This window comes from Crocodylus siamensis, chromosome 5 (assembly GCF_052110815.1).
Source record: "Crocodylus siamensis isolate JL-2025a chromosome 5, ASM5211081v1, whole genome shotgun sequence".
In the NCBI taxonomy this organism is placed as follows: Eukaryota; Metazoa; Chordata; order Crocodylia; family Crocodylidae; genus Crocodylus; species Crocodylus siamensis.
The window spans coordinates 135,288,566-135,309,844 of NC_143399.1; the positions used below are offsets into that span (position 1 = coordinate 135,288,566).

General features: G+C 43.5%; 1 protein-coding gene across 1 annotated transcript in view; it reads right to left on the bottom strand.

Moving 5' to 3' along the window:
* Positions 1-21,279, bottom strand: part of LOC149864634 (collagen alpha-6(VI) chain-like) — a 96,292-nt gene that overhangs the window by 34,005 nt on the left and 41,008 nt on the right. The window contains exons 11-20 of the mRNA XM_090049797.1: positions 17,904-17,982; positions 14,357-14,502; positions 14,172-14,264; positions 9,225-9,278; positions 6,991-7,062; positions 6,044-6,070; positions 2,566-2,610; positions 2,412-2,465; positions 2,075-2,137; positions 152-217 (exon numbers count right to left, since the gene is read on the bottom strand). Of these exons, the coding sequence (XP_089905923.1) occupies positions 152-217; positions 2,075-2,137; positions 2,412-2,465; positions 2,566-2,610; positions 6,044-6,070; positions 6,991-7,062; positions 9,225-9,278; positions 14,172-14,264; positions 14,357-14,502; positions 17,904-17,982 (699 nt within the window). The remainder of the gene's footprint in view (positions 1-151; positions 218-2,074; positions 2,138-2,411; positions 2,466-2,565; positions 2,611-6,043; positions 6,071-6,990; positions 7,063-9,224; positions 9,279-14,171; positions 14,265-14,356; positions 14,503-17,903; positions 17,983-21,279) is intronic.

Sequence of the window (21,279 nt, forward strand, 5' to 3'; positions counted from 1 at the left end):
GGCCAGTGATAAAAAGGGCCTCAGAACCTGGTGCTACAAGCAGAAGTTATAAAACAAAAGAAACAAGAGACTTCAACCCCCAGTAGCATGCACAAGTTCCTTCTTCTGCAGGCCAATAGTGGCCTTTAATAGTTCAAAGCTGTCCATTTACCTGCTGCCCAGGTTTTCCTTTTTCACCCTTATGGCCACGAATAAAATTGTCAGTTCCAGAATCCCCCTAGAAAAGTCAAACAGAAGTTTAGTATTTTCCATTACTTTCCCTTTGCTATTCCAGCTAAAACAAGCAGGATTACAAAACAATATAATATGTTTTTAATTGATAAAAACAATTTTTAAAGAACTGCTTTAGTATATAATGTTGGCAAAAAGCCTTCTTACATCTGCAATTCCACAGACAAAAACAAAGAGGTTTTTTGCAAAGCAATGGAAAGAAAATATCTTTATAGGCAGTGAATTCAAGTCTGTGATTACATGGTCATTCTCACTCTTTGGTTATGTAGTTACTCAGGATACCAGTGTATCTGGTGAATGATTTTGAGCAAAATGTTATACTAAAATGGATTTTGTTAAGGATCACCAGATCTGAAGAAAATGCAGTTAAACTAATGGAGTGAAATTCTGGCCCCTGTGATGTGACCAAACTCTTACTGACTTCACCCAGAGTTTTTAGGACTCCTGACACAGTATTCCTGTCATCACAATCTTCTAGAGTAGTTAAAAGGTCAAGGGTAAGGAGCAAAAGTCTAGTCTAAGATAAGAGACATAGGCGCCAACTCCATGGGTGCTCTGGGACTCCAGCACCCACCAAAAAAATTAGCAGGGGCTCAGTTCCCACAAGCCATGGCTGTTTTGTCTTTACATGTTAGATCTCTATGGCTGCTTGCAGACATAGAAAAAAAAAAGTGCTTTACTGAAAGTAGCATCACATTACTTTACCCCAGCTCTGCAGCGTTTGTAAAGATCAGCTGCTTCTGTGGGGATCTAAGTACTTTTAGCTAAAGCTGATTAAATCAGCTGTTAGATAAAAGCACCAAAAGCACCCAATCTTTACAGGTGGAGGGCAAGCTGGGTTGAAGTAATTCACTGCCTCGTCTGGGCATGCATGGGGCTCAAAGCCCACCAAAAAGTCAGCACCTATAATAAGAGGCCAAGGTTAGATGCCAAGGTCTCAAGCTAAGTGTGTTTAGCCAAAAACTGGAAACCAGTGACAAGCTGAGCCAACATTAGAAGGCTGAGAGGCAAACCAACAGTAGGAGCAAACCAGAAGACAATCCAAAGTCAAAAACCCAAGTTTGGAAGCCAGGACCAGGGACCAGGACAGAAGGCAAAGAGACACAACACGCTAGAAACTGCTGACAGACTGGAAGCTCAGTGTGTGGTATAAGCAAAGGTTAAGTGCTAAGAGGTGCTTGGACAGCCTCCTAAATGAGGAAAGACTGAGCAAAGGTTGTCTTGGAATGCAGGTGGAGATGCATCCCCACTGATTAAGCTGGGAACCTAAGACTTAACACTTACATTAGTCTTGTAGGAACACTATATACTAGTCAGAGCCACATGAAACTTGCGGTTGCCTGGAGTGGAAGGCTACAAAATGCACCTGAAAACACCCAAAGCCATAGTGCTGGGGAGAGCAACGACTGCTACCCAGAGACTGCAGGAGCCTGTAAATGGGAGGAGCAGCAACAGGAAGAGGAGCCAAAAAACCAGCTAACTCTACAGTACTACATTATTCTAGAAATCAGTCCATGAGTTTCTTTTAAAGCCTTTTAAAGGGGAGAGTTTCAGTTCAACCATCAGTAGGGGCTGCATGACAAAATGATTCAGATAGATCTGTGTTGCCATGGAAAAAGAAGCAAAAGGATCAGTAAGGGGCCCTGGGCCTGTACTCCTGGCCACTGTCAATGTATCAAGATCTGTTTGCATCTTTGAACATCCACAGATATCAGGCACCAAGCCCCTGGCTATTACACAATCTGAACACCACATGACAAATCCGGACACAACGTGCTATTCACATCAATGAGAGTCTTTCAGTCTAGCAAAATGTAAGGGAGATGGTACAGGTTTTACTTACGTGGTCTCCTCTTAGGCCAGGCTCTCCACGTTCCCCTGATTCTCCTCTGGAGCCTTTTCCACCCTTAAATCAGGAAGGAGGCACAAACAATTAGGATGCAGAAACCAAAAGTAGCCATAGCACAGTTCAATTCAGAGGATCAGGTCTTCCCTGCAATAAAGTACCAGAGTTCTATTTAAGTAATTGACATTGCACAGATACAAGTTATGTATTTCATAAGTAGAGAGCATACAGCTATTAATAAATCTCAGAGATTACAGAGATGGCACTAAATTTTGGAAAGATGACAATGGCTTTCATCAGTCCTGAATACTAACTACTACTGAACACAGTTTACCCGTCTCCCTGCGCTGCCCTTTTCTCCAGACAGTCCAGGAGACCCTTGTTCTCCCTAGATCCACAAACAAACGAGAAAAAGAAAAAAAAATGTAATGTTTATTCTTTCAGATAAGCTTCAGTACTTGAATGCTGTAAGTATGACTAAAGTTTACCTCCTCTCCATCGATGCCATCAATGCCATCAATACCTCTCTCACCCTGTTGGTATAAACAGCAATCTTTATGTTAGCTTCAGTGAGCTCTTTTCAGCCAGGACCAAGTCTTTCTAAATGGAAGACAGAGCCTTTTATGGATTTGGGAAATTTTAAAAGAATAAAGAGAATTTTAAAAGAATACGCATTAGAATTCTTCTGACAGAATATGAACTCTGTTTTGCGCTGTTTTGTTTCGTTTTTTATGTCTCTTTACCAATTGCTACATCCTCAAAAGCCAGACCACTTCCTGTACACAAGCACTAGCATTTGATCCAACGTACAAAAATTCTTATACTTTTGGTGAAAGTTTGTATAGTGTAATAAGCTCTTTTTAAGCCATTTTGTAATATGTTTGCCCTATTTCAAAGCTGATAATAAGGGCAAAATAGCTACAGAAGAATATTGTAACATTTGGGACAGATTAAGGCACCATTTAAATAAAACTGTAAATCAGCACTGATTTTGACACTTTGGGACTATATTTTAATTGCAAAGGTGAATGTCTTTAACTGCAGTTCATCAAAACATTCTTAAAGCTAAGATGGGGGCTGTTTAATTAGTGCAGAGACATCCTGGGTTTGACTACTCTTTTTTAAGGGTAGCAGGAATTAAATGCACTGAGAAGTCAGTTCTAGTGAGAATCCAACAACCCTTCTGGCTGGGTAGGAAAGAGATTCCAGAATGTGAAAGCTGTCCCCACTGCTTCCAGAACTGAAATTCTTTAGATAGCAATAGTAAAACTAAGACATTCATACTCACATAATTTCCCATGCATTACTGCTTTGCTCTTTGTCTACTGTTTTTAAACAGTCATACTTCACTTAAAATTAGAGCAAAGAGCAGCGGTCAGTTGAAGCCTATTTCCTGTAAAATAGTAATAACAATAGCCTATAATGTGAACCTACTGTGAGGAAGAAAAATTAGGCTTGGGAATATAATCATCCTGAAGAATTACAGCTATGACATTTATTTAGAGCCTCAAACATTTAAGAGCTATCAATTTTAACTTAGCTTTGGCAGTAATTTGAATGCATTACAGAATCACAAGGCACATAATCACAATTAGAAAGGGCTCCATAAATACTGTAGGAAAAAAAGAAATTTGTTCCAAATCTTGATAAGGTAATCCCAGGTTTATTAGCTCTTAAATTATTGTTTCCTGCATAAATATTCTAGAAAACATTTAGTAATCATCCAATGAGTGATCATTATTTTGTTCTTGCTTTTTTGTTATTATTTTTTCCTCCTACTTTGGCAAACCTGAGCCAAACTTCATAGTAAGTACAGCTGTTTTCTAAATAACTATCTTAAAAGGGCTGCAAGATCCCAAAGTTCTGTCTCAACCATACAAAGGTTACAGGCGTTGAATCCTTTGGGGGGAGGGGGGAAGAGTGAAAAGTAAGTTTCAGTTTTCAATGTTTTAAAATAACTTTAGTGGACACAGCTGGCTTACTGAAGCATCTGTTATGGCTAAGCTGGAAAAGTACATCCTAGATAACAGCACTAACGATGAAAAATATAAATTCTCCAAATGAAATTTCATTATGGTAATTAAACAAGAGCAATTAAGATTAAAAAGTTAATTAAGAATCATGGAACTGGTTTTGTTGAGATTCTTCCCCTCCATTCAACAGTGGTGAAGCCACATCTGGAGACTATGTTCGGGTTTGCCCCCCCAGTACAGAAAGAGTGGACAAATAGGAGACCCAAGTCTAGCAGAGGCAATGAAAAAGATTAGGTGGCTGAGGCACGTGACTTGTGAGGAGAGCCTGAGAAAACTCAGATTATTTAGTCTACAGAAAAGAAGACTGAGGGGGATTTAATAGCAGCCTTTCACTACCTGAAGGGAGGTTCCAAAGAGGATGGAGCTGGACTGTTCTCAGTGGTGTCAGAACAGGTACAATGGTCTCAAGTTGCAGCACGGGAACTTTAGGTTAGATATTAGGAAACTCTCACTAGGTGGGTAATAAAGCATTGGGTCACACTCCACAAGCTCTCTGGCAAATCTCCATCCTTGGAGAACTTTAAGACACAGCTAGGCAAAGCCTCAAGTAAGAAGATATAATTGGGGTGGTCCTGCTTTAAGCAGGGGGTTGGACTAGATGACCTCTTGTAGTCCCTCCCAACCCTAACTTTCTATGATTCAAGGTCATGTTTGCTAGTGAAAACTACTGTCCAGTATTAGCAATTCCTTAACCATACTTATTCCCTAGGCTGACTTTGCTGGCATCTCTGAAAACAAGCTAATAGTGGTTACTCTCTTCCAGGACTTGTTCATAACTAATAGTAGTACTTCTTTGAGAAAGAGGTAGTCAGAAGGCTTGAAATAGCAGAGCAACAAAATCAAAGTGTGAACACCAGTTAAAAGGCAGCATTTCTCATTGTAAGCATTTACCCAACTGTTAAGACTGTTTGACTAGTGAAAAAAAAACTTGCAAATTAATTTTATTCCATAAAAATAAATGTTAACATTTATAGTAATCAGTTTTCAAAATGATTTTTTTCCAGCAGCTTTTCTTACTCCATGCTGGTATTCAAGTTACTGCAGCCAACTATGTTGCCCAGCCCAGAAGGAATCTGAAAGGAATTGTCCTTAAGCTTTGGCATTCCCACTTCACACTCCCACCCCGTTAGAATGTGCTTACCAGAGCTAGCAGAAGGTCCATTAGCTCTGGCTGTGCTCTCAGTAGCCATGCTTTGATTCTTGGCATAGCAGTAGTGTAACTTGACTGCATGAATGAGGCACCAGCCCCAAGCACCCACTTACAGGAGGCACCAAAGTGGCAGCTCCCTAGATAGTCCACGATGCTACAGAATTAGGAACAGCCCCACACCACAGTCAGAGCAGCAGCTGGGTGCAGGGCTGTGTGCCACTGCTCGGGCCCAAACCTAGCAGCAGCACCAATAGCTGAGGTCAAGCATACTGTTCTGCATAGGAGCAGCTGGGGACCGAGTCCCCAGGACAGGTAACAGTGACTCTCTCCCTGTCCTGCCCACCCTCCCAGCACAGGTTCTTTCCAGAGCCCAGCAACCCTCATTCCCCCCTGCAAGGTTTTTCCCAGGAATCAAAACCCACTAGTTACACTTCTGTGGAGTAGGAAACAACTCTGGCATATCAAAATACTGATAAATACTGACTTCTATGCTGGCCGTATTAGGTCAAATTTGAGACTATTGCAGTTGTGGAAAAATGGCATTCAGATAATCAACATATTCATCGGCTCTTAACAAGTGTATGGGAGTTCACATCCAAATGCAGGTTTGTTAAGTTACAATGACTAGCCACAAGATTTTGCCAATTTTACTTTGTTTCTGATACCTTTGCCTTTGGTCTCTGGCAAGTTTTCATATATCCATAAAGCAAATACAACACGATCATGTGTGTAAGGGAAAGATGTTTTACTAGTAAAAATTGATTCTATTTAAAGAAGAGGTACCTGGCTTCCTCGATAGCCTCTTGCTCCCTGAAATGAAAAAAAACACACAACACACACATTATAGTTGAACTACACCAGCTCAACTCAATTCAATTCCATTCCATTCAATTCATTAAGGATACTGAGCTAAATGCCATGCTCCCAAAAACGACAACACACACATACGACTATGATATAAATAAGTTTAAACAAAGTAACCGGAGTACAAATATTATACCAAAAATAGACCCCACCAACATAAAACATTGTTAATATAAATATAGTAGTAAATCAAGACATGAATCTATAATATTGTTGTACCTAGATCCCCAACTGACACAATAAAATCAAATCTAAATGTTAAAATGTATCACTCATAACAGTAATAAAAGGTTCTTTAACTCTTATCACCTCAGCCTTATAAGCAAAAATTGGCACAGTTTACTAAATTTGGATCTGTTTGCTGTAGAATCCAAATTTATTTCTCTCTATTGGAAAAACATATCAATTCTAACTGCACCACAGAGTAAATGATGTGCTCCCAGGAGCTGACCAACCATCAGGAAAATCTTGTTGCTGTCACAACAGGCAGGTGCAAAATACAATCAATGTGTGTGGAATAAACCAGGAAGCTCCTTGGAACCTCATGGAAAAACTGATGCCTTCAAAATGCAGCTGACACTTCAGTTCCTGTTACAGCTTCAATGACCTGAAGGTTCACTGAAAGATCAGCCAGTCACATGACTCTTCAGCCACTGTAGTAGTGCTCTTGTGCTAGCAGTAACCAGCCAAGACTAGATAGTTGCGCAGTGCTTTGTAGGGCCACCTTCATATTCTAAGAACTAAATGCAGCTGTCCCAATATGCTTAGAAAGCAAAAGAAATTTATGTAGGGGCTGATTTGGTATATGGAAAAAAACAAAACAAAATAAAAATAAAAGAAGGAATGCTTTCAAGTAACACACTTGCCTTCAGACCTCTAACACCTGGGCATCCTTTGTCTCCTAGAGTTCCGTTGATACCCCTAGGACCTCTTTCTCCCTAAGAAGCAAAAAGGTACTGTTAAAATTCCTACATTATTTAAAAGAAACCAAACTATGTTACTTGATATTTGTAAACCTACAATTAAAGCAAGTTGGAGTTCTTTAAACATCACCATTTTCTGCACGAGAAACTTGACTAAATGTCCATTGAAAATCAATGGGAATCTTCATCTTGCCTTCACTGGATTTGGATCGAATCCTACAACATTTTGAATTTCATTCCAAGTATCTGCTTGTTAACATTTTACTCTGTATCCAGGTTTTATGCACTTATAAAACATTATGCTTTGTCACCAGATAAACATTTCTGAGTCTAACATTTCAATATTTGATAGTCTAGGGTTTGGGATTCTTTGCTGCTTTATTTTTTAAACTTGCACTGAATATTTCTTTCCTTTCATATAGACAGCCTGTCACCAAAGGATTATATTTATATGTTACAAGTCTCTAGACTCTAGAGTTGATGTATAAACCAACAGTTGAAGAGTCAGATGTGTAGTAACATTTCATCTCTGAAAAAAAAACAGAAGACAACCTAGAAAACTTTGGGAAGCTGGCCTTGTCTGTAAGAACTATAACTCAGATCACAGTTCTGTCCCCACCTCTAAAACAGCCTCCCTGTGATATCAGGAAAATCATTTTGCAGTATATTTCCAAAGTAGTGCAAATATCCAATCAAGCTTGCAGACATTCACCATCTGTTTACAAGCAATGATATATAATTTCTGAAGCTTAGACATAGGCAGACTGAAAATTTAATTCCTGCACGTGCTATTGTCACGCAATGAGAACATCAAAATTCCAGCCATGTTCGCTTGATTCCTGAGGTGAATATAGAGAACTTGATTAGGCTTACCACCACGTGCGAGCCCACAACACGATTACCATGAAGTAATTCATCTCAGATTTCACTCTGTAGTAAGTAGCAGACAAAAGACTAACTCTCCAAAGCTAGCTGCTTTCAGAGGTTCCAGGGCATTAGGTGACAGATGAGCCAGTTTGCATTGAGTAAAATGTTAGATGTACTTGACCAAGGAAAAGGACATATGACTGCTACAGCAGGGTAACTTATACTGACATAGAATTGCACCTCATTTTCTGTGAAGTCACTTTATCCCAGAGCAGTATGACTCGCACTGGTGTAAGCTTGCACATCATGTTTTTGCTCAACTCTTACTTCAGAGTAAGGACAATTTATCCCAAAGTAAACATGTCGTGTCCACATCCTTAGATTTCTGGTGCAGCCTGGTACTCAAGGGACCTTGAGGTGATGGAATATGTTCCCTGCAATGGCCTCAGCTTTCCCTCTTATTCCCTGCTGCTTTTGGGATGGCTTGTATGGTGGCTATCATCTTGGCTGACATCTCCATTTGTAACAGGGACTGCCAGAATTAATGGCATACATATGAACTAGAGAGTCAGACTTTTGAGCCGACTCTAAGAAGGGACATGCATGATCTTTTAACTGTAAATAAGAGGGAAAGGAACAAATACTGTCCAGGGGGTCATAATGTCACCTATGCAGTGCTAGGAAAGAGAAGTCCCTACATTGTATGAGAAATGCAGTCGTACATGCCCTTTGCACTGGGGATCTGATGCGGAAGACAATTTTTTCATCAGTCCTACTTCCGTTGCTTTTGGTCACATGGAGTCTTGGCTCGAGTCAGGCCTAAGCAATGTGTAGGTGAGTTGGTTATAACTATTCTGGACCAAATGCTGCAGTATGATCCAGCCCTTAGAGAGTATACACCAAGGGTGTAAATTAAAGAAGCCCTTAGCTTTCACCAGTTATAAAACTGGGCTGACAATGAAACAGGAATTTTGCTGATGGCTCTCCCACCCTGTAGTTCCCGAGTAGAGTTTGTGGAGTGATCATAAAGTCCTGGTCCTCCATACCCACTAGAAAGGACTAGAAGGCTGTACTAGGGGGACTGTAATAAAGGTCAGACAGACCCTGCAGCAGGCCAGGTAATAGCCCACATAATGGTTCAAGTTCCCTCCCTCCCTCACACTACATAGTTCAGCTACATGAGAGACCTGAGGCCATGCATCTTCAGCCACACTCTGTCTAGGTGCACTGTAGAGTACCACACATGGACAGGTGAAGAGATAGTTGTTTATTTAATATCTCCTTAAGATGAAGGAACAGCATTTACTTACAATTCCACCTTCGTCACCAGGATGTCCAGGGGATCCCCTGAAACCTGCAATTCCCTAAATGGAAGTGAAGAAAACAAAAGAACCTCCTTCAGATTTACTGTTCATCCACAGGGAGCTCATTTGCATTTGACTTCAATAAAGTTGCTGCATCATTTTTTGCCAATAACACCTTTCAAACCAGAGTTGGGGGGGGGGGGGGAAGGTACTGTGGGGAGGAAGCAGTAACTGGAAATTACACAACCAGCGCTGACAGTCCTGCCTGTAAAGTATTACTTAGAATAGTGCTTAAATTGATTTGGGGAGGCATCCTGCTGATTATCAGAGATGAATGGTTGGTTTGGTCTTAATTAACATTTTTATTGATGAACTGGAATAGCAAACAAGACATCTAACAAAATTCACAAATGATATAAAGTCTTAAGGCATTAAACAAAATGATTTCAAAGCGTTACTCATTGATTACTTGTATTTGGGGTTAATTTAAAACCTGAAAAGCAGATATGCAGAAATAGATGTAAAAGTGGCAATAGACTATAAATGAAACATTGTTCAATACAATACAGAAGCAGCAAATAGCTCACACCAGGGGTTTTCAACTTCTTTTAATAGGTATATCCCCAGCAGCTGGGGGAGGGGGGGTGTACCCAGACATGGAGTGGCAGCAGCGACTGCCATGTGCTAGCTCCCTTGGCCTGTGCAGCCTACAGAGGAGTGCCACTGCCCTCACGCCCACCCAGCCCTGCTCCTGGTAGGTGGTGGTGCTCCATCCCTGCATACCCGCTGCAACCTTCCCAAGTACCCCCAGGAGTATGTATACCCCAGTTGACAACCCCTGGCTTACACAGTTCTGGGCTGCATATAATGAGGCATCATGTGACAAGGACATGGTGTTAACATCCTTTCTGGCTAGAGACAGAGGGCATTTGTACATATGTTCACACCAGTGCCGGGTGGTAGCACTGTAGCTCATGCAGTTGTGTAAGTGGTGAAATGCTCGTCAGTGCTGAGAAAATGGCAGTGGCACACTTTCAAACTAAAACCCCTCAAAGGTGTTTTAGTTCAAACGCACAACACTACCCTTTTCTATGCGCTGACACACATTTTGCCATTTATACAACTGCACGTGATACAGCATAGTATGCATCAGCTCATATGTCACTGGATCTCCAGCATGTCACAGGATGAAAAGGTATATGTATAAATGCCCAGAAGTTGCACACAAACCAGTTTAAGTGATCAGAAACTGGTTTAAACATTATATACATTACCTGTAACAGAACAGTTCAGTTCACATAAACCATTTCAAAATAGCTGAAATTGGTTTAAGATAAACCTGGTTGAATGTAGGATCAGATTTAACCGATTTAGGTCAAACCCATTTATGAAACTTCTGTCCCAGAACCCTTCCTGGTTCAAGTTAAAATCACAGTCCCCCAGCATCCCAGGACGGTTTGCAGCCCTGGGCTGAGCTGTGCTGTCTAATCCAGAGACTAGAGTTGGCCCTGTCCCTCTGCTCTCTAGCTGGAGCAGTGAGGGATGTCTGACAAGGGAGTGGAGGTGAGAAACCTTGCTGGGGACTCACAGCCAGGTCCACCAGGGTAAGGGAGGGAAAGGAGGAAGCCCCTGCCAGACTTTTCCCTACGGAAGTGGAAGGGATGGGAGCCACGGGCAGCCACACTTAGGCAAAGGAGAGAGAGTGAGGTTCAAGCCCCCTTTCTCACTAGGACGAGACCTGAGCCGGGGTCTGCTTGGCAGGGGGCCGGCAGGAGACCAGCAAATTCCACCCCTTCCCACCTTTGACAGAGAGACTGAGGCAAGCAGTTGATATGGGGAGGGGAAAGGGACATAATTCCCCTTAGCTCCCCCAGGCCATGGGGAAGAGGCTGGGGAACTGGGGCTGGAGGGACTGGTCCCCTGCTGTCTGCAGGACCAGACAGAGGTGGGAGATGTTGACAAAGACCTGGCATAATCATCATATGTATGTGCTAGAGATGGAGCTAAGGGAACAGGAGACAGTCCCAAACTGCTTGGGCTGGTGTGACCAAAGAAAGCAGAGAACTACATTTACATTATAGAGAACAACCTGTGAAAGGTGGGGGATTGGACTACCTAAATAAACACAAAAGACACTGAATGCATGAGAGTCCTGCCAAAGGTGCTATAGGTGACAAGCATACTAATATCAAGGCACCCAAAGGGGAGAAGTGGGTGCAAGTGCACCTGTAAAAACCCAAGTAAAGATGAAACCTTGGGATCTCCACTCCAGCACCTGATGATTCCCCAAGAAGGACTTTCTGAATAGCTGGCTGTAAGGAGTCACTCTGCCCTCAGGATTACATAAGTCTTATGCAAGTCTTTCTCTTGTCTTTTTGGTGTGTTACATTCCATTAAGTTAGACTAAGCTGTGCGCGCTCTCACTGTGGTTTACTGGGCTGTTTCTTAGCTTAGGCAAAGATAATAGGTTGTTCATTGTTGTGTGCTTGAGGTTGCAAATTACCGTGTTCAATATGTGCTCACTTTAGAGAAAGTACTATTCTTGTTCAAGCTTTTATGAATTCAGTACCACTACCTTTCCCCTCCCCACCTCCTTTGCCTGGCAAGAGCTGCCTTCCTCTTGCTTCATGTGGGGGGTGGCCAGAAGCCTGGCAGGCACTGCCCCCCCACCCAGGCAGACCCAGGCTGGGGTTGTATCATGGGTGTCTGGTGCCTCTTGAGTCGGAGGGGGGGGCACCAGTCAGCAACTGGGGCGGGGGGGGGGGGTCCTCCAATAGCTAATGTCACTGACCAGGAGGGGGGGGAGGGTCCCCCAGCAGCTGATCTCACTTACCATAAAAGCAGCCGCACCACTTCCAGACCCCCTGTGGCCACTTCCAAAAATGGCGCGGCCACTTTGGCTGGCTGCCCCGCTCCCCACCCAGTGCTCCCGGGGGGGGAGGGAAACTGGTGCTCCTGCCTGCTGGCTAAACAGGGAGCACAGCCTGACAGGGGGCACACATGTCACCCCTGGGTCCCATATGGACCAGGGAGGGGATTTAAACCTCCAGCCCGATAGCCCCAGGCTGGGGTCTGGCCATGCCCCCTCTGCTCAAATCAGGGAGGGGGGGAAAAGCCTTGGAACTTCAGTCCCTTCCCTTTGGCTGTGGCTAGCAGATGTGCTTTAGTGCCCCCCGCCTCTGACCTGAGCTACTACAAGCATGTGGCTGCATTTCCTGAATAAAAAGTGAATGTTCATTTGCTTCTCAGTTTAATCTCTGCAGCTTAGACTAACCTGAACAGACTGAATCAATTCAGCCTTGGGCTTTTTGACTGTCTGTACTTGGCCTCTATGTTCAGCCCTGATGTAACTGTATCTTTAATATTCTGGTGTGATGCCAAGACAAAGCTAAAATACTGATAAAAAGTAAGGGGTTATAAAAGAACAAAAATAATATGGTCAAGGAAACAAACTATTTTACAAAGAAATATTAGAAGAGAATACCTTGCATTAGAGGTGACCAACAGGGAAATACAACAGTGAAAAGAGATTTGAAGAAAATAAACACCAAAGACAGAAAAATTATTTAGGATGGTAGAAGGCTATAACAAGACAATGGAGTGACATAAGTAGAGAAACATTTTAGCCTGAATATCAGGAAAAATCCCAGTAGTGAGCTCTTTTAGTTCATGGGACAATCAGACAAAAGAAGTGGTGGTAACTGCAATATTTGGGAAACTTGCAGTGGCTGTCATTTTTAATTTCTCACACAAGAAACGCTATGCTAAGTAGGAAATCAGAGTGCTCAGAGAGGGTGCAGAACCAATTTGTGGCACACCTGCCAAAACCACCCATACGTGAGCGCTCAGTCTCCTGTAGACTTGAGAGCGGAAATGGGAGACAATCCTGCAGTAGCTTCACTGGCAAACGTCTGGCACTGAAGCATATCCACTGACCTGGATAGGTAAATCCTGCATAGGGTATGTTTAGCTCCGTCTGGCCAAAACTTGCCATAGATTTAATAAAGATAAGCCCTAAACTGTAAAAATCAATGCTCACAGTCATATGAGCAATCAAAAAAGCAGTTCAGGGATGAAAAATCTGAGACCTGGTCTCTCTGTACCTCAGTTTATCTACCTGGAAATTCATTACAACAGCAATGATGTGAGGGTTACCACACAATACTTGTGAATGAATAGCATGTGCTTCAGATGTATGGTGCTACACAAGTTCTAACTATTATTATTAAGTTGCATAGTAAATAAATACAATAAAATGGCTGCTTTTTTTTTTTTTTTTTTGGCAACAGCATTTGCCTGAGATGTATGGCATGCTCCACAGAAGAAAAGCCAAACTGGCAAGGCTCCCAAAAGCATTTGCACTAGGGACAAATGTGATCCAGCAGCATGAGGAAAACAGATGTTTTCTTTTAAAAAAAATGAAAAGGCAAAAAATCCTTGGGCAGCTGTTAAAGGAAAGCTCTTCTGGAAGATTGTGCTGCCATGTGTGACAGCTTTGGGTAGGAATGCAGATTTGGGATCGGTTTATCAAGACCCACGTGCAACACAAGTGACAAGATGGTGGAAGTATCTTGAAGGAAGAGCACGAATGTTCACACTTAACACAACAGTAGTAAAACCTGCCATTAGCAATTCCCCGTACAGATCTTGGTTAAGACAGGTTGCTTTTTTCCAAACCCATCCTAGGAATATATTGCTGAATTGATCTAAGGAGACTGCTCAGCGACCACTAGCATTAGAGGTCTGAAATGCTTCCTGTTTTACTGTGAACTTTATTGGTCAATATTTTTCCATAACAATTATACTAAGATAAGGGAGAAAAATGATTGAGCTTTTGTTTCTTCTTGCAATGGCAAGATCCACAAATATTCCATGTAAGCAGCTGTTGAACTACTATTAAAAAGTCTCACAAACCAAAGCCTCTCTTACCAATGTACACTTAAGTACACTTACCTTCTTTCCAGGATTTCCATAGATACCAGGAAAACCAATTTCTCCATAACATTTACAAGCAACATGACAGCACTTTCTTTCGGCAACATTTTCCTGCAAAAGCAATTAGCAATATTATAGTTAATCTAACAGACTGTAAAAACACAATGGATTTTCTTCATTGTTTATTTCACAAACAAACTTACGAGTTCTCTTTGCAAGAGTCCTGGATGTTCTGAAAATCTAATGCTCAGGGGGTGCTTGTTGCCAAGTCCTCTGCCAAATTCTATTTCCTGTAGGTTGCTCAGATTTGGCATGTTGTCCAAGCCAACCATTAGAAGTGCATCAAGACCTTATAAAAACAATAGATGTTAAAACATAACATGTTGTTTGTCTTAACAGATTAACTACATTGACTGCAAATCATTTACTGAGGTGTCACTTGATAGATTTCATGTTCTTATCCCTAAGTGGTTGGTCACTTTCATCTTCTGAAGTCAGCAGCTGTACCTTAGGGATGAACTTGCCCCAATGATTCTCTTTCTTTTTTTCCTTATTCCCCTCACCATCATATGCATTAAACGCCCACATGTTTAAAATTGGCCACAGGACACTTTATCTAACCCTCATTAGACAAGGTTTAGATTAAGTGCCCTGTGGCCATTTTAAAACACGCAGAGGCTTAATACATATGATGCTGCAGCGACACTGGAGCATTCTAATTAGAATGTGGAGCCAACTCAATTAATCAAGTCTGCTCCAACGTGTTCCAATTAGAACACCAATGAGCACATGTATATGCACCAATGAACCCCCTGTTGCATGCTAATGGAAGGCTTCTCCAGAATAGTGAAGATAGCTATTATGGCTCTGCCCATAAAAACTATCAATTCAACACAATTGCATAGAGAGAGGGTTATTTTTTTTCCTAATTTAAGAGTACTTCATCTTTTTGACAACAGAATAATACAATATAGACAAAGTGAATACAAACTTGTAGGCTAAATTCATTCCTGGTATAAGTCTATTGCAGTCCATAGAATTACTTAAGGGATGACTTTGTGCTAATAAAATAGGAAAGAGCAAATTTGTTCTAGCACAGAGAATCGTATCACTTGACAGCAAGCATTTTAATTATTCATTTCCAGAAGCCAGGCCAGATCACCCTACTTTAGTATGCATCATCTGTATGATATTTCTGGGATGGGCATTAGTAAAGTACAGTAGCTAAACAAACAAGGCTGAGCGCAGAAAACCAGTTGGGAGGAACAGGGGTGAGTTACAAAAAAAAGGCCTTTTTTACACCTTATCTATTCTCTCTCATATTGTTCTCCATGAAACTTCTCTTTCAAGTTGTCCACTCTGGAGGGTATCGTCTTTTCCTCACTCTCCATCTACAGGCTGCACTTCAGTAGAAAGAATTTTGTAACCCAGCATATTCTGACTAAATGGTCTGTTCTAGCAGGCTTCTTTTCATGGAAGGCTGCAGGAATGTGGGACAAGGAGGCAAGCAAAATGACGACACCTCCCAGCCCAACAGAATCACAGAAAAAACAGCTGAAAATAGGTCATGCTCTTCTGGTTTAAGAAAGATAGGGCATTTTTACACATTAAATTTAGACAGGTCTTAGAGCTCTTAACCCTTGCACTGTCAATGCATTAATGCCTGAAACTAGTTTTAAAACATATTTTAGGTGTCTTAAAGTTACGTCACTCCAGTGCAGATTTATCTCTGATCCGTGTTCCCCAGCTTGTGTTCCATTAATGTGTAGCTACTCCCCACAGATGAGCTAGCCCAGTTGCAGTCCTCCAGCATCCCAGGACATGGTGTCCCCACCCTCACCCTCCTGTTCTGTGTGGACAAACAGTCTACCTTCTAAACTCTACTGCCCAGGGGGGCATTTCTGGCACCAGGCCAACTCACCCACCCACCCCCAGAGGTACCACCTTACCACTACCAGGTGTGAGTGCAACCATGTGCAAACAGCCTGGAGGCCACATACCAGGTCACAGGGCATGGATGGCTCCAGGCGTGGGGTCTAGCAGGTATGGGGGGAACAAGGGAGGGTGCCAGATCAGGGCCCCATGAGTTAGGGCTTCCTTTCTGGGGCAGGGACAGTAGCTCCCCCAAAAGTGCCTTCTCTCACCAGTCCCATCTCCCAGCTACCCTTGGAAGCATGACAAGCACCCTCCAACACCCCAATCCCAATTTATTAAAACACAAGACCTTCTTTAACTGACTCTCTCTTTATTTCTTTTTAAATTCTTTCCTTCTTTTTTTTTTGTTTTTACTTTTTATATTATTAGTCACTGGCTGACCACCTTCATTTCACCTGCTGACTTAACTTTCATGTGCTTTCCTCCTCCTATTTCATTACCCACCCCCATCCCATTAACTCTCCACCTCCCAGCTTCATGTGCCTGTCCCACCAACCCATCTCTCTCACACCCTCAGAGCAGGGATTTCTAGCCTGCTGTGGCTCACCAGCCCCATAGTGGCAACTTGCAGGTGTAGTCTGTCCCCTACTACTCACCAGCCCGCTAGTGGTAAGTCACAGCTGTGCAGGTGGGGAACAGCCAGAGAAGTCTTAAGGTGTGACTACCTTTTTAGCCTTAAGGGCTAGGGACAGACATTACACAAACTGGTTTAAGTGATCAGAAACTGGTTTAAACCTGTAACAGAATAAACGTTCAGTGCACATAAACCAGTTTGAGAATGGCTGAAACCAGTTTGAGATAAACCTAGTGGAATGTAGTATCAGCCTTACCGGATTTGGGTCAACCTGGTTTATGCAATATCTGTCCCAGACCCATGGCTGGTTTAAACCAGACTCTCCCAGCATCCTGGCATGCTCTCTGGGCTGCACAGGGCTCTGCTCCACAGCAGGGCTGGGCCCCTGCTCCCTGGCTGCAGCTCCCCCCACTCCCCACCCCATCACCACTCCCTGCTAAGCAGGAACTCCCCACTCCCCTCTGCCTTGCTGAGGAGGTGTCTGTGTATTATTTAGCAGACCACATGATGGCTAGGGTCTGTGCTGAATCAACAGGTAGAATAACAAGTAGCTGGTAATGTCCCTCTGTTGTTTTCTTAATTGAGAGAGAAACACTGTTATAAATTCCCTGCTGGGCTAATCACAGCATCCTGCCAGAGCCTCGCCATGCCCCCCTCAGCTCCATGCTCTAGAAGGTGCCGGAAATGCCCCCCAGGCAGTAGAGTTTAGAAGGTAGACTGTTTGTCCACACAGAACAGGAGGGAGGGCTGCTCTAGCGCCTCCTGGCTTCCAGCCTGAGCCACCACAGGCAGGTGCCTGCATTTCTGGGACATCTGTCCAGTTACAAAACTGATTTAACCTAGCAAGGTTAGACTAACCTGCAAAGATTTAATCAATTCAGACTCAAGCTTTTTAAATGTCTGTCCCTAGCCAAGGTGTGACTGCTCCAAACTGGAGCTAGCACTAATGCTGATCAACATTTGAGTAGCTCAAAGTTTAACATGTAACAAGGCCCACAGATGACTGCATTGAGAATACAGATAGTGGTGGAAATTCCTTTATGATCACACTGGTGGAAGGAATAGGAATCATTAGGTGAGTGGACACCCTGTAGCTGGGGAGAAATACATTGCTCATGCCAATAATTCTTTAGCAATGCCAGAACTATGCAGATCAGTCTGCATACACACATCTGTAGAAGGAAAGAAATTTGTCCCACCTTTGTAGCATACAGTACTGCACTGTCTGTGGCATACCATACCTTTGAGGAGAAGGGAATCTGCTGCTATTCTGAGTACTTCTACAGGATCATCCAGCCCATCTGTAAACACTAAAAGAACCTGTAAAAGAAAACATTAACTTACCAAAGGACTAAGAAAATATTATAGCTATAGTTTAGTTAAAGATTGCAATTTAATAATAAAAGCTGTTTGTGACTAGGGACAGCAGTTACACATAAACCAGTTCAGATCTCTAACACAACAGAAGTTTAGTACACTTAAACAACTTTCAAAATGGCCAAAACCAGTTTAAGATAAACCTGGTTGGATGTAGTATCAGACTTATCTGATTTAGGTCAAACCAGTTTATGGAACTTCTATCCCGGACCCCTCCCTGGTTTGAATTAACTCACAGTCCCCCAGCATCCCAGGATGCTTTGCATCCCTGGGCTGTGCTGTCTGCTTCAGCAGAGCAGGGTTGACCCCACCCCTCTGCTCCCTAGCTGGAGCACTATCATTGCTCCAGCTGGCTAAGAAGGGGGGGGGGGGGAACCTGGGTCTGAACCCCAGCTTAGCAGGGGGCATTGCATAGCAAGGTGGGTAGGAAGGAAGTAGCTGCTGACAGGCTTTTCCACACTACCCACTCAAGCAGAGAACAGGGGCATGGCCAGGCCCCAGCCCAAGCTGACACAATGAGGCTGGGGAAGAGATAGGGTGAGGGAAGTTTAAACCTCCTCCCTGGCCCGATTAGCATCCTCTCCAGGTGGGGGAGGTTTAAACCCCCCTACCTCACCCCTCAGTGCATCAGACTAGGCCGGGACCTGGCCACAACCCCTGCTCTCTGCTTAAGCAGGGAATAGGTAAAAGCCTGTTGGAGGCTGCCCATGAGGCAGACCCTGGCTAGGGTTCAGTGAGGGCCAAGGAGAGGTATTTAAGCCCCCCTCTCCCCCTCCACTTCAGCGTGTCAGCCCAGGTTGGGACTTGGCCATGCACCACCCCCTGCTCAAGCAGGGAGCGAGGGAAAAGCATTGCAGGGGCTGTTCCTCTTTCCCTGCCCCCAACACAGGCAGACCCCAGCTGGGATCAGTGCAAGACAGAGCTGCGATTACTTCCCCCTCCCCCCCAATCATTTAGTGGGCCAGGCATGGCCTGGCCATGTCCCACTCCTCTCAGCTTGACCAGGGATGGGGGGGCGGGGGGGAAGCCTTGGAGGGCTTCTCTCCCTTCCCTTTGGCAGTGGCCAGCAGGATGGAAGGCATGCTCCAGCACCTCCCAGGTTATGGCCTCAGCCACTGCAGGCATGTGGCCACATTTCCAAATTGCAAGCAAATTTTTGTTCACTTGCTTCTCACTTCAACCTAGACAGTTTAGACTGACCTATAAATATTGAATCAATTCAGCCTCTGGCTTTTTGACTGTACTCAGACTTTAAGGGTCATTTTAAAAAAAGACTTGTGGTTACTAGGCCAGAAATCATCTGTTCTTTGACAGCAGTTTCATTTGAAAGAACCTGGCTCACAGACTGCCACCAGAGCCGTCCTTAGGGGTGTGGGGGCCTGGGGCATATCAGCCCATGTGGGGCACAGGAGGGGGATGGTGAGCAGCTGGAGCCAGTAGACCAGAAGGGGAGGGGGTAGCAGAGCTGGTGGTGTGGTGGCCAGTGGGGCCTATGCAGCACTGACCACGGGTCCCCAGAGCGTGGGGCCCAGGGTAGTCACCCTGATTCCTGCCCCAGGGACAGCCCTGACTGTAACTATCATTGCTACAGCCAACTGCAGATTTCATGTACTTATCTATTTTCTAGGCACAGGGACATTTCTGTTGTTATTCTTGCTTAGAAGAAACTTCACTGAAGGCAGCAGAGGTCTCCAAATGTAAATGAAGAGGAATGGAGAACAGAAATTGTTTCTTTTCTTTTGGTAATGAGAATCCAGTTATGTGGACACCCACTTTTCCACTAATGCGATCTGACTTTATACTGGTGTAAAAAAGGAACAGAGACAACATGCAGCCCTATAGTAGTGTAAGTTACTTTTCTTCAGTTTCCCATGAAAACAAATACACAACGGTATTTTTCCCATGAAGAATACTACACAACAATATAAGTTAGACCAGTATATATGTGGTCGAGTCGGTTTCAACTGATTGTCCCCTGGTAGTAGTTAGGTCAAGCTATTTCCTGCTCCCCAACCACCCAGAAGTGAAGCACTGTGGTTAACAGGCCACAGTCTGCTCCTCTAGATAAGCCTGTCACCAGTTTGCTCTGGCTTCTAGAGCAATTTACATTAGCATACAAATAAATGCAAATTATGCTGGTGCAATGTGACACGTCTCTGCATTGCAGAACTGAAAACTGTCTAACTAATAAGCCATTAGCCCTGGGCTAGGTTGTCTGGTCTCCTTTGGCCCACTTTACACTGTTCAGGCAGCAGATAGCAGATGGATTCAACCATCTCTGAACTGCAGAGAATTCCGTTTGCAGAAAGGAACTCTCTACTGGTGCATGGATGACGGAAGCAGCTGGGCCCAGCTCCTGGACCAACCACCCCAGGTCCCCAGCAGGGGACATGCAGGGCAGAGTTAGGGACAGGGAATGGTAGACAAAAACTCCATTACAAGTGCCCTCCCCCGACAAATTGGAGTAGGCTTCCTAGCTGTTCAGAGAGAGATCAGATGCAATGATCATATGCTGTTAGAGTGCAAATTTATCACAAAGCATTAGGAAGAGTACAGTAGGACTCTTCAGCTCAATACTTTCCATTCTACACATAGTTATCACTTGTTGTGTTTCTTCAAATGTTTACAGAGATATTAAGCAAGAGTCTCATTAGAATAAAGCTGGGTCTTGTTTGACTAAGTTTGACAGGTCCTGCCCATGTAAATTAGAAAAAGTGATAAACAAGAATAAATCATATCCAGCTGATGAATGCTATAGAACAAACATGTTGCTGTTCAGTGATCTACAAGAAAGGCATTTGTGATCTCAGGCCTGTTTACGTCTTGCCCACAAGCACCAGCGTAAAGGGCAGTAGCTGGCATCCTTCTGACCATCTCAGCAGCACACCCATGGATTAAGTGGGCATGTGGTGATCACCCTCCCAGTTCCTAGAAGGAATGGGGCTAAGGTAGTCAGGCAGGTGTGCACTGTACTTGTAGAATCCTTATTTCTGATTTCTGAAGGTGTACGAACAGGAAAAAAACCCCAGTTTAACTTCTACAAGGAGTTAAAAGTCTTGGCAGCTGGGGAGAGAATTTACCTGGAAATTGAGCAAATTTGTTTTAGAAATCAAACTGCAATAAGAAGCCTTAAGGAACCTAAGGTTTTTCATGATGCACGGGCTAGAGCTAGAAAAGAATTACAGTGGAGAAAAATTCCACTTCATCTTAAACCCATTTGTACATCATCTCTTCCAGAGA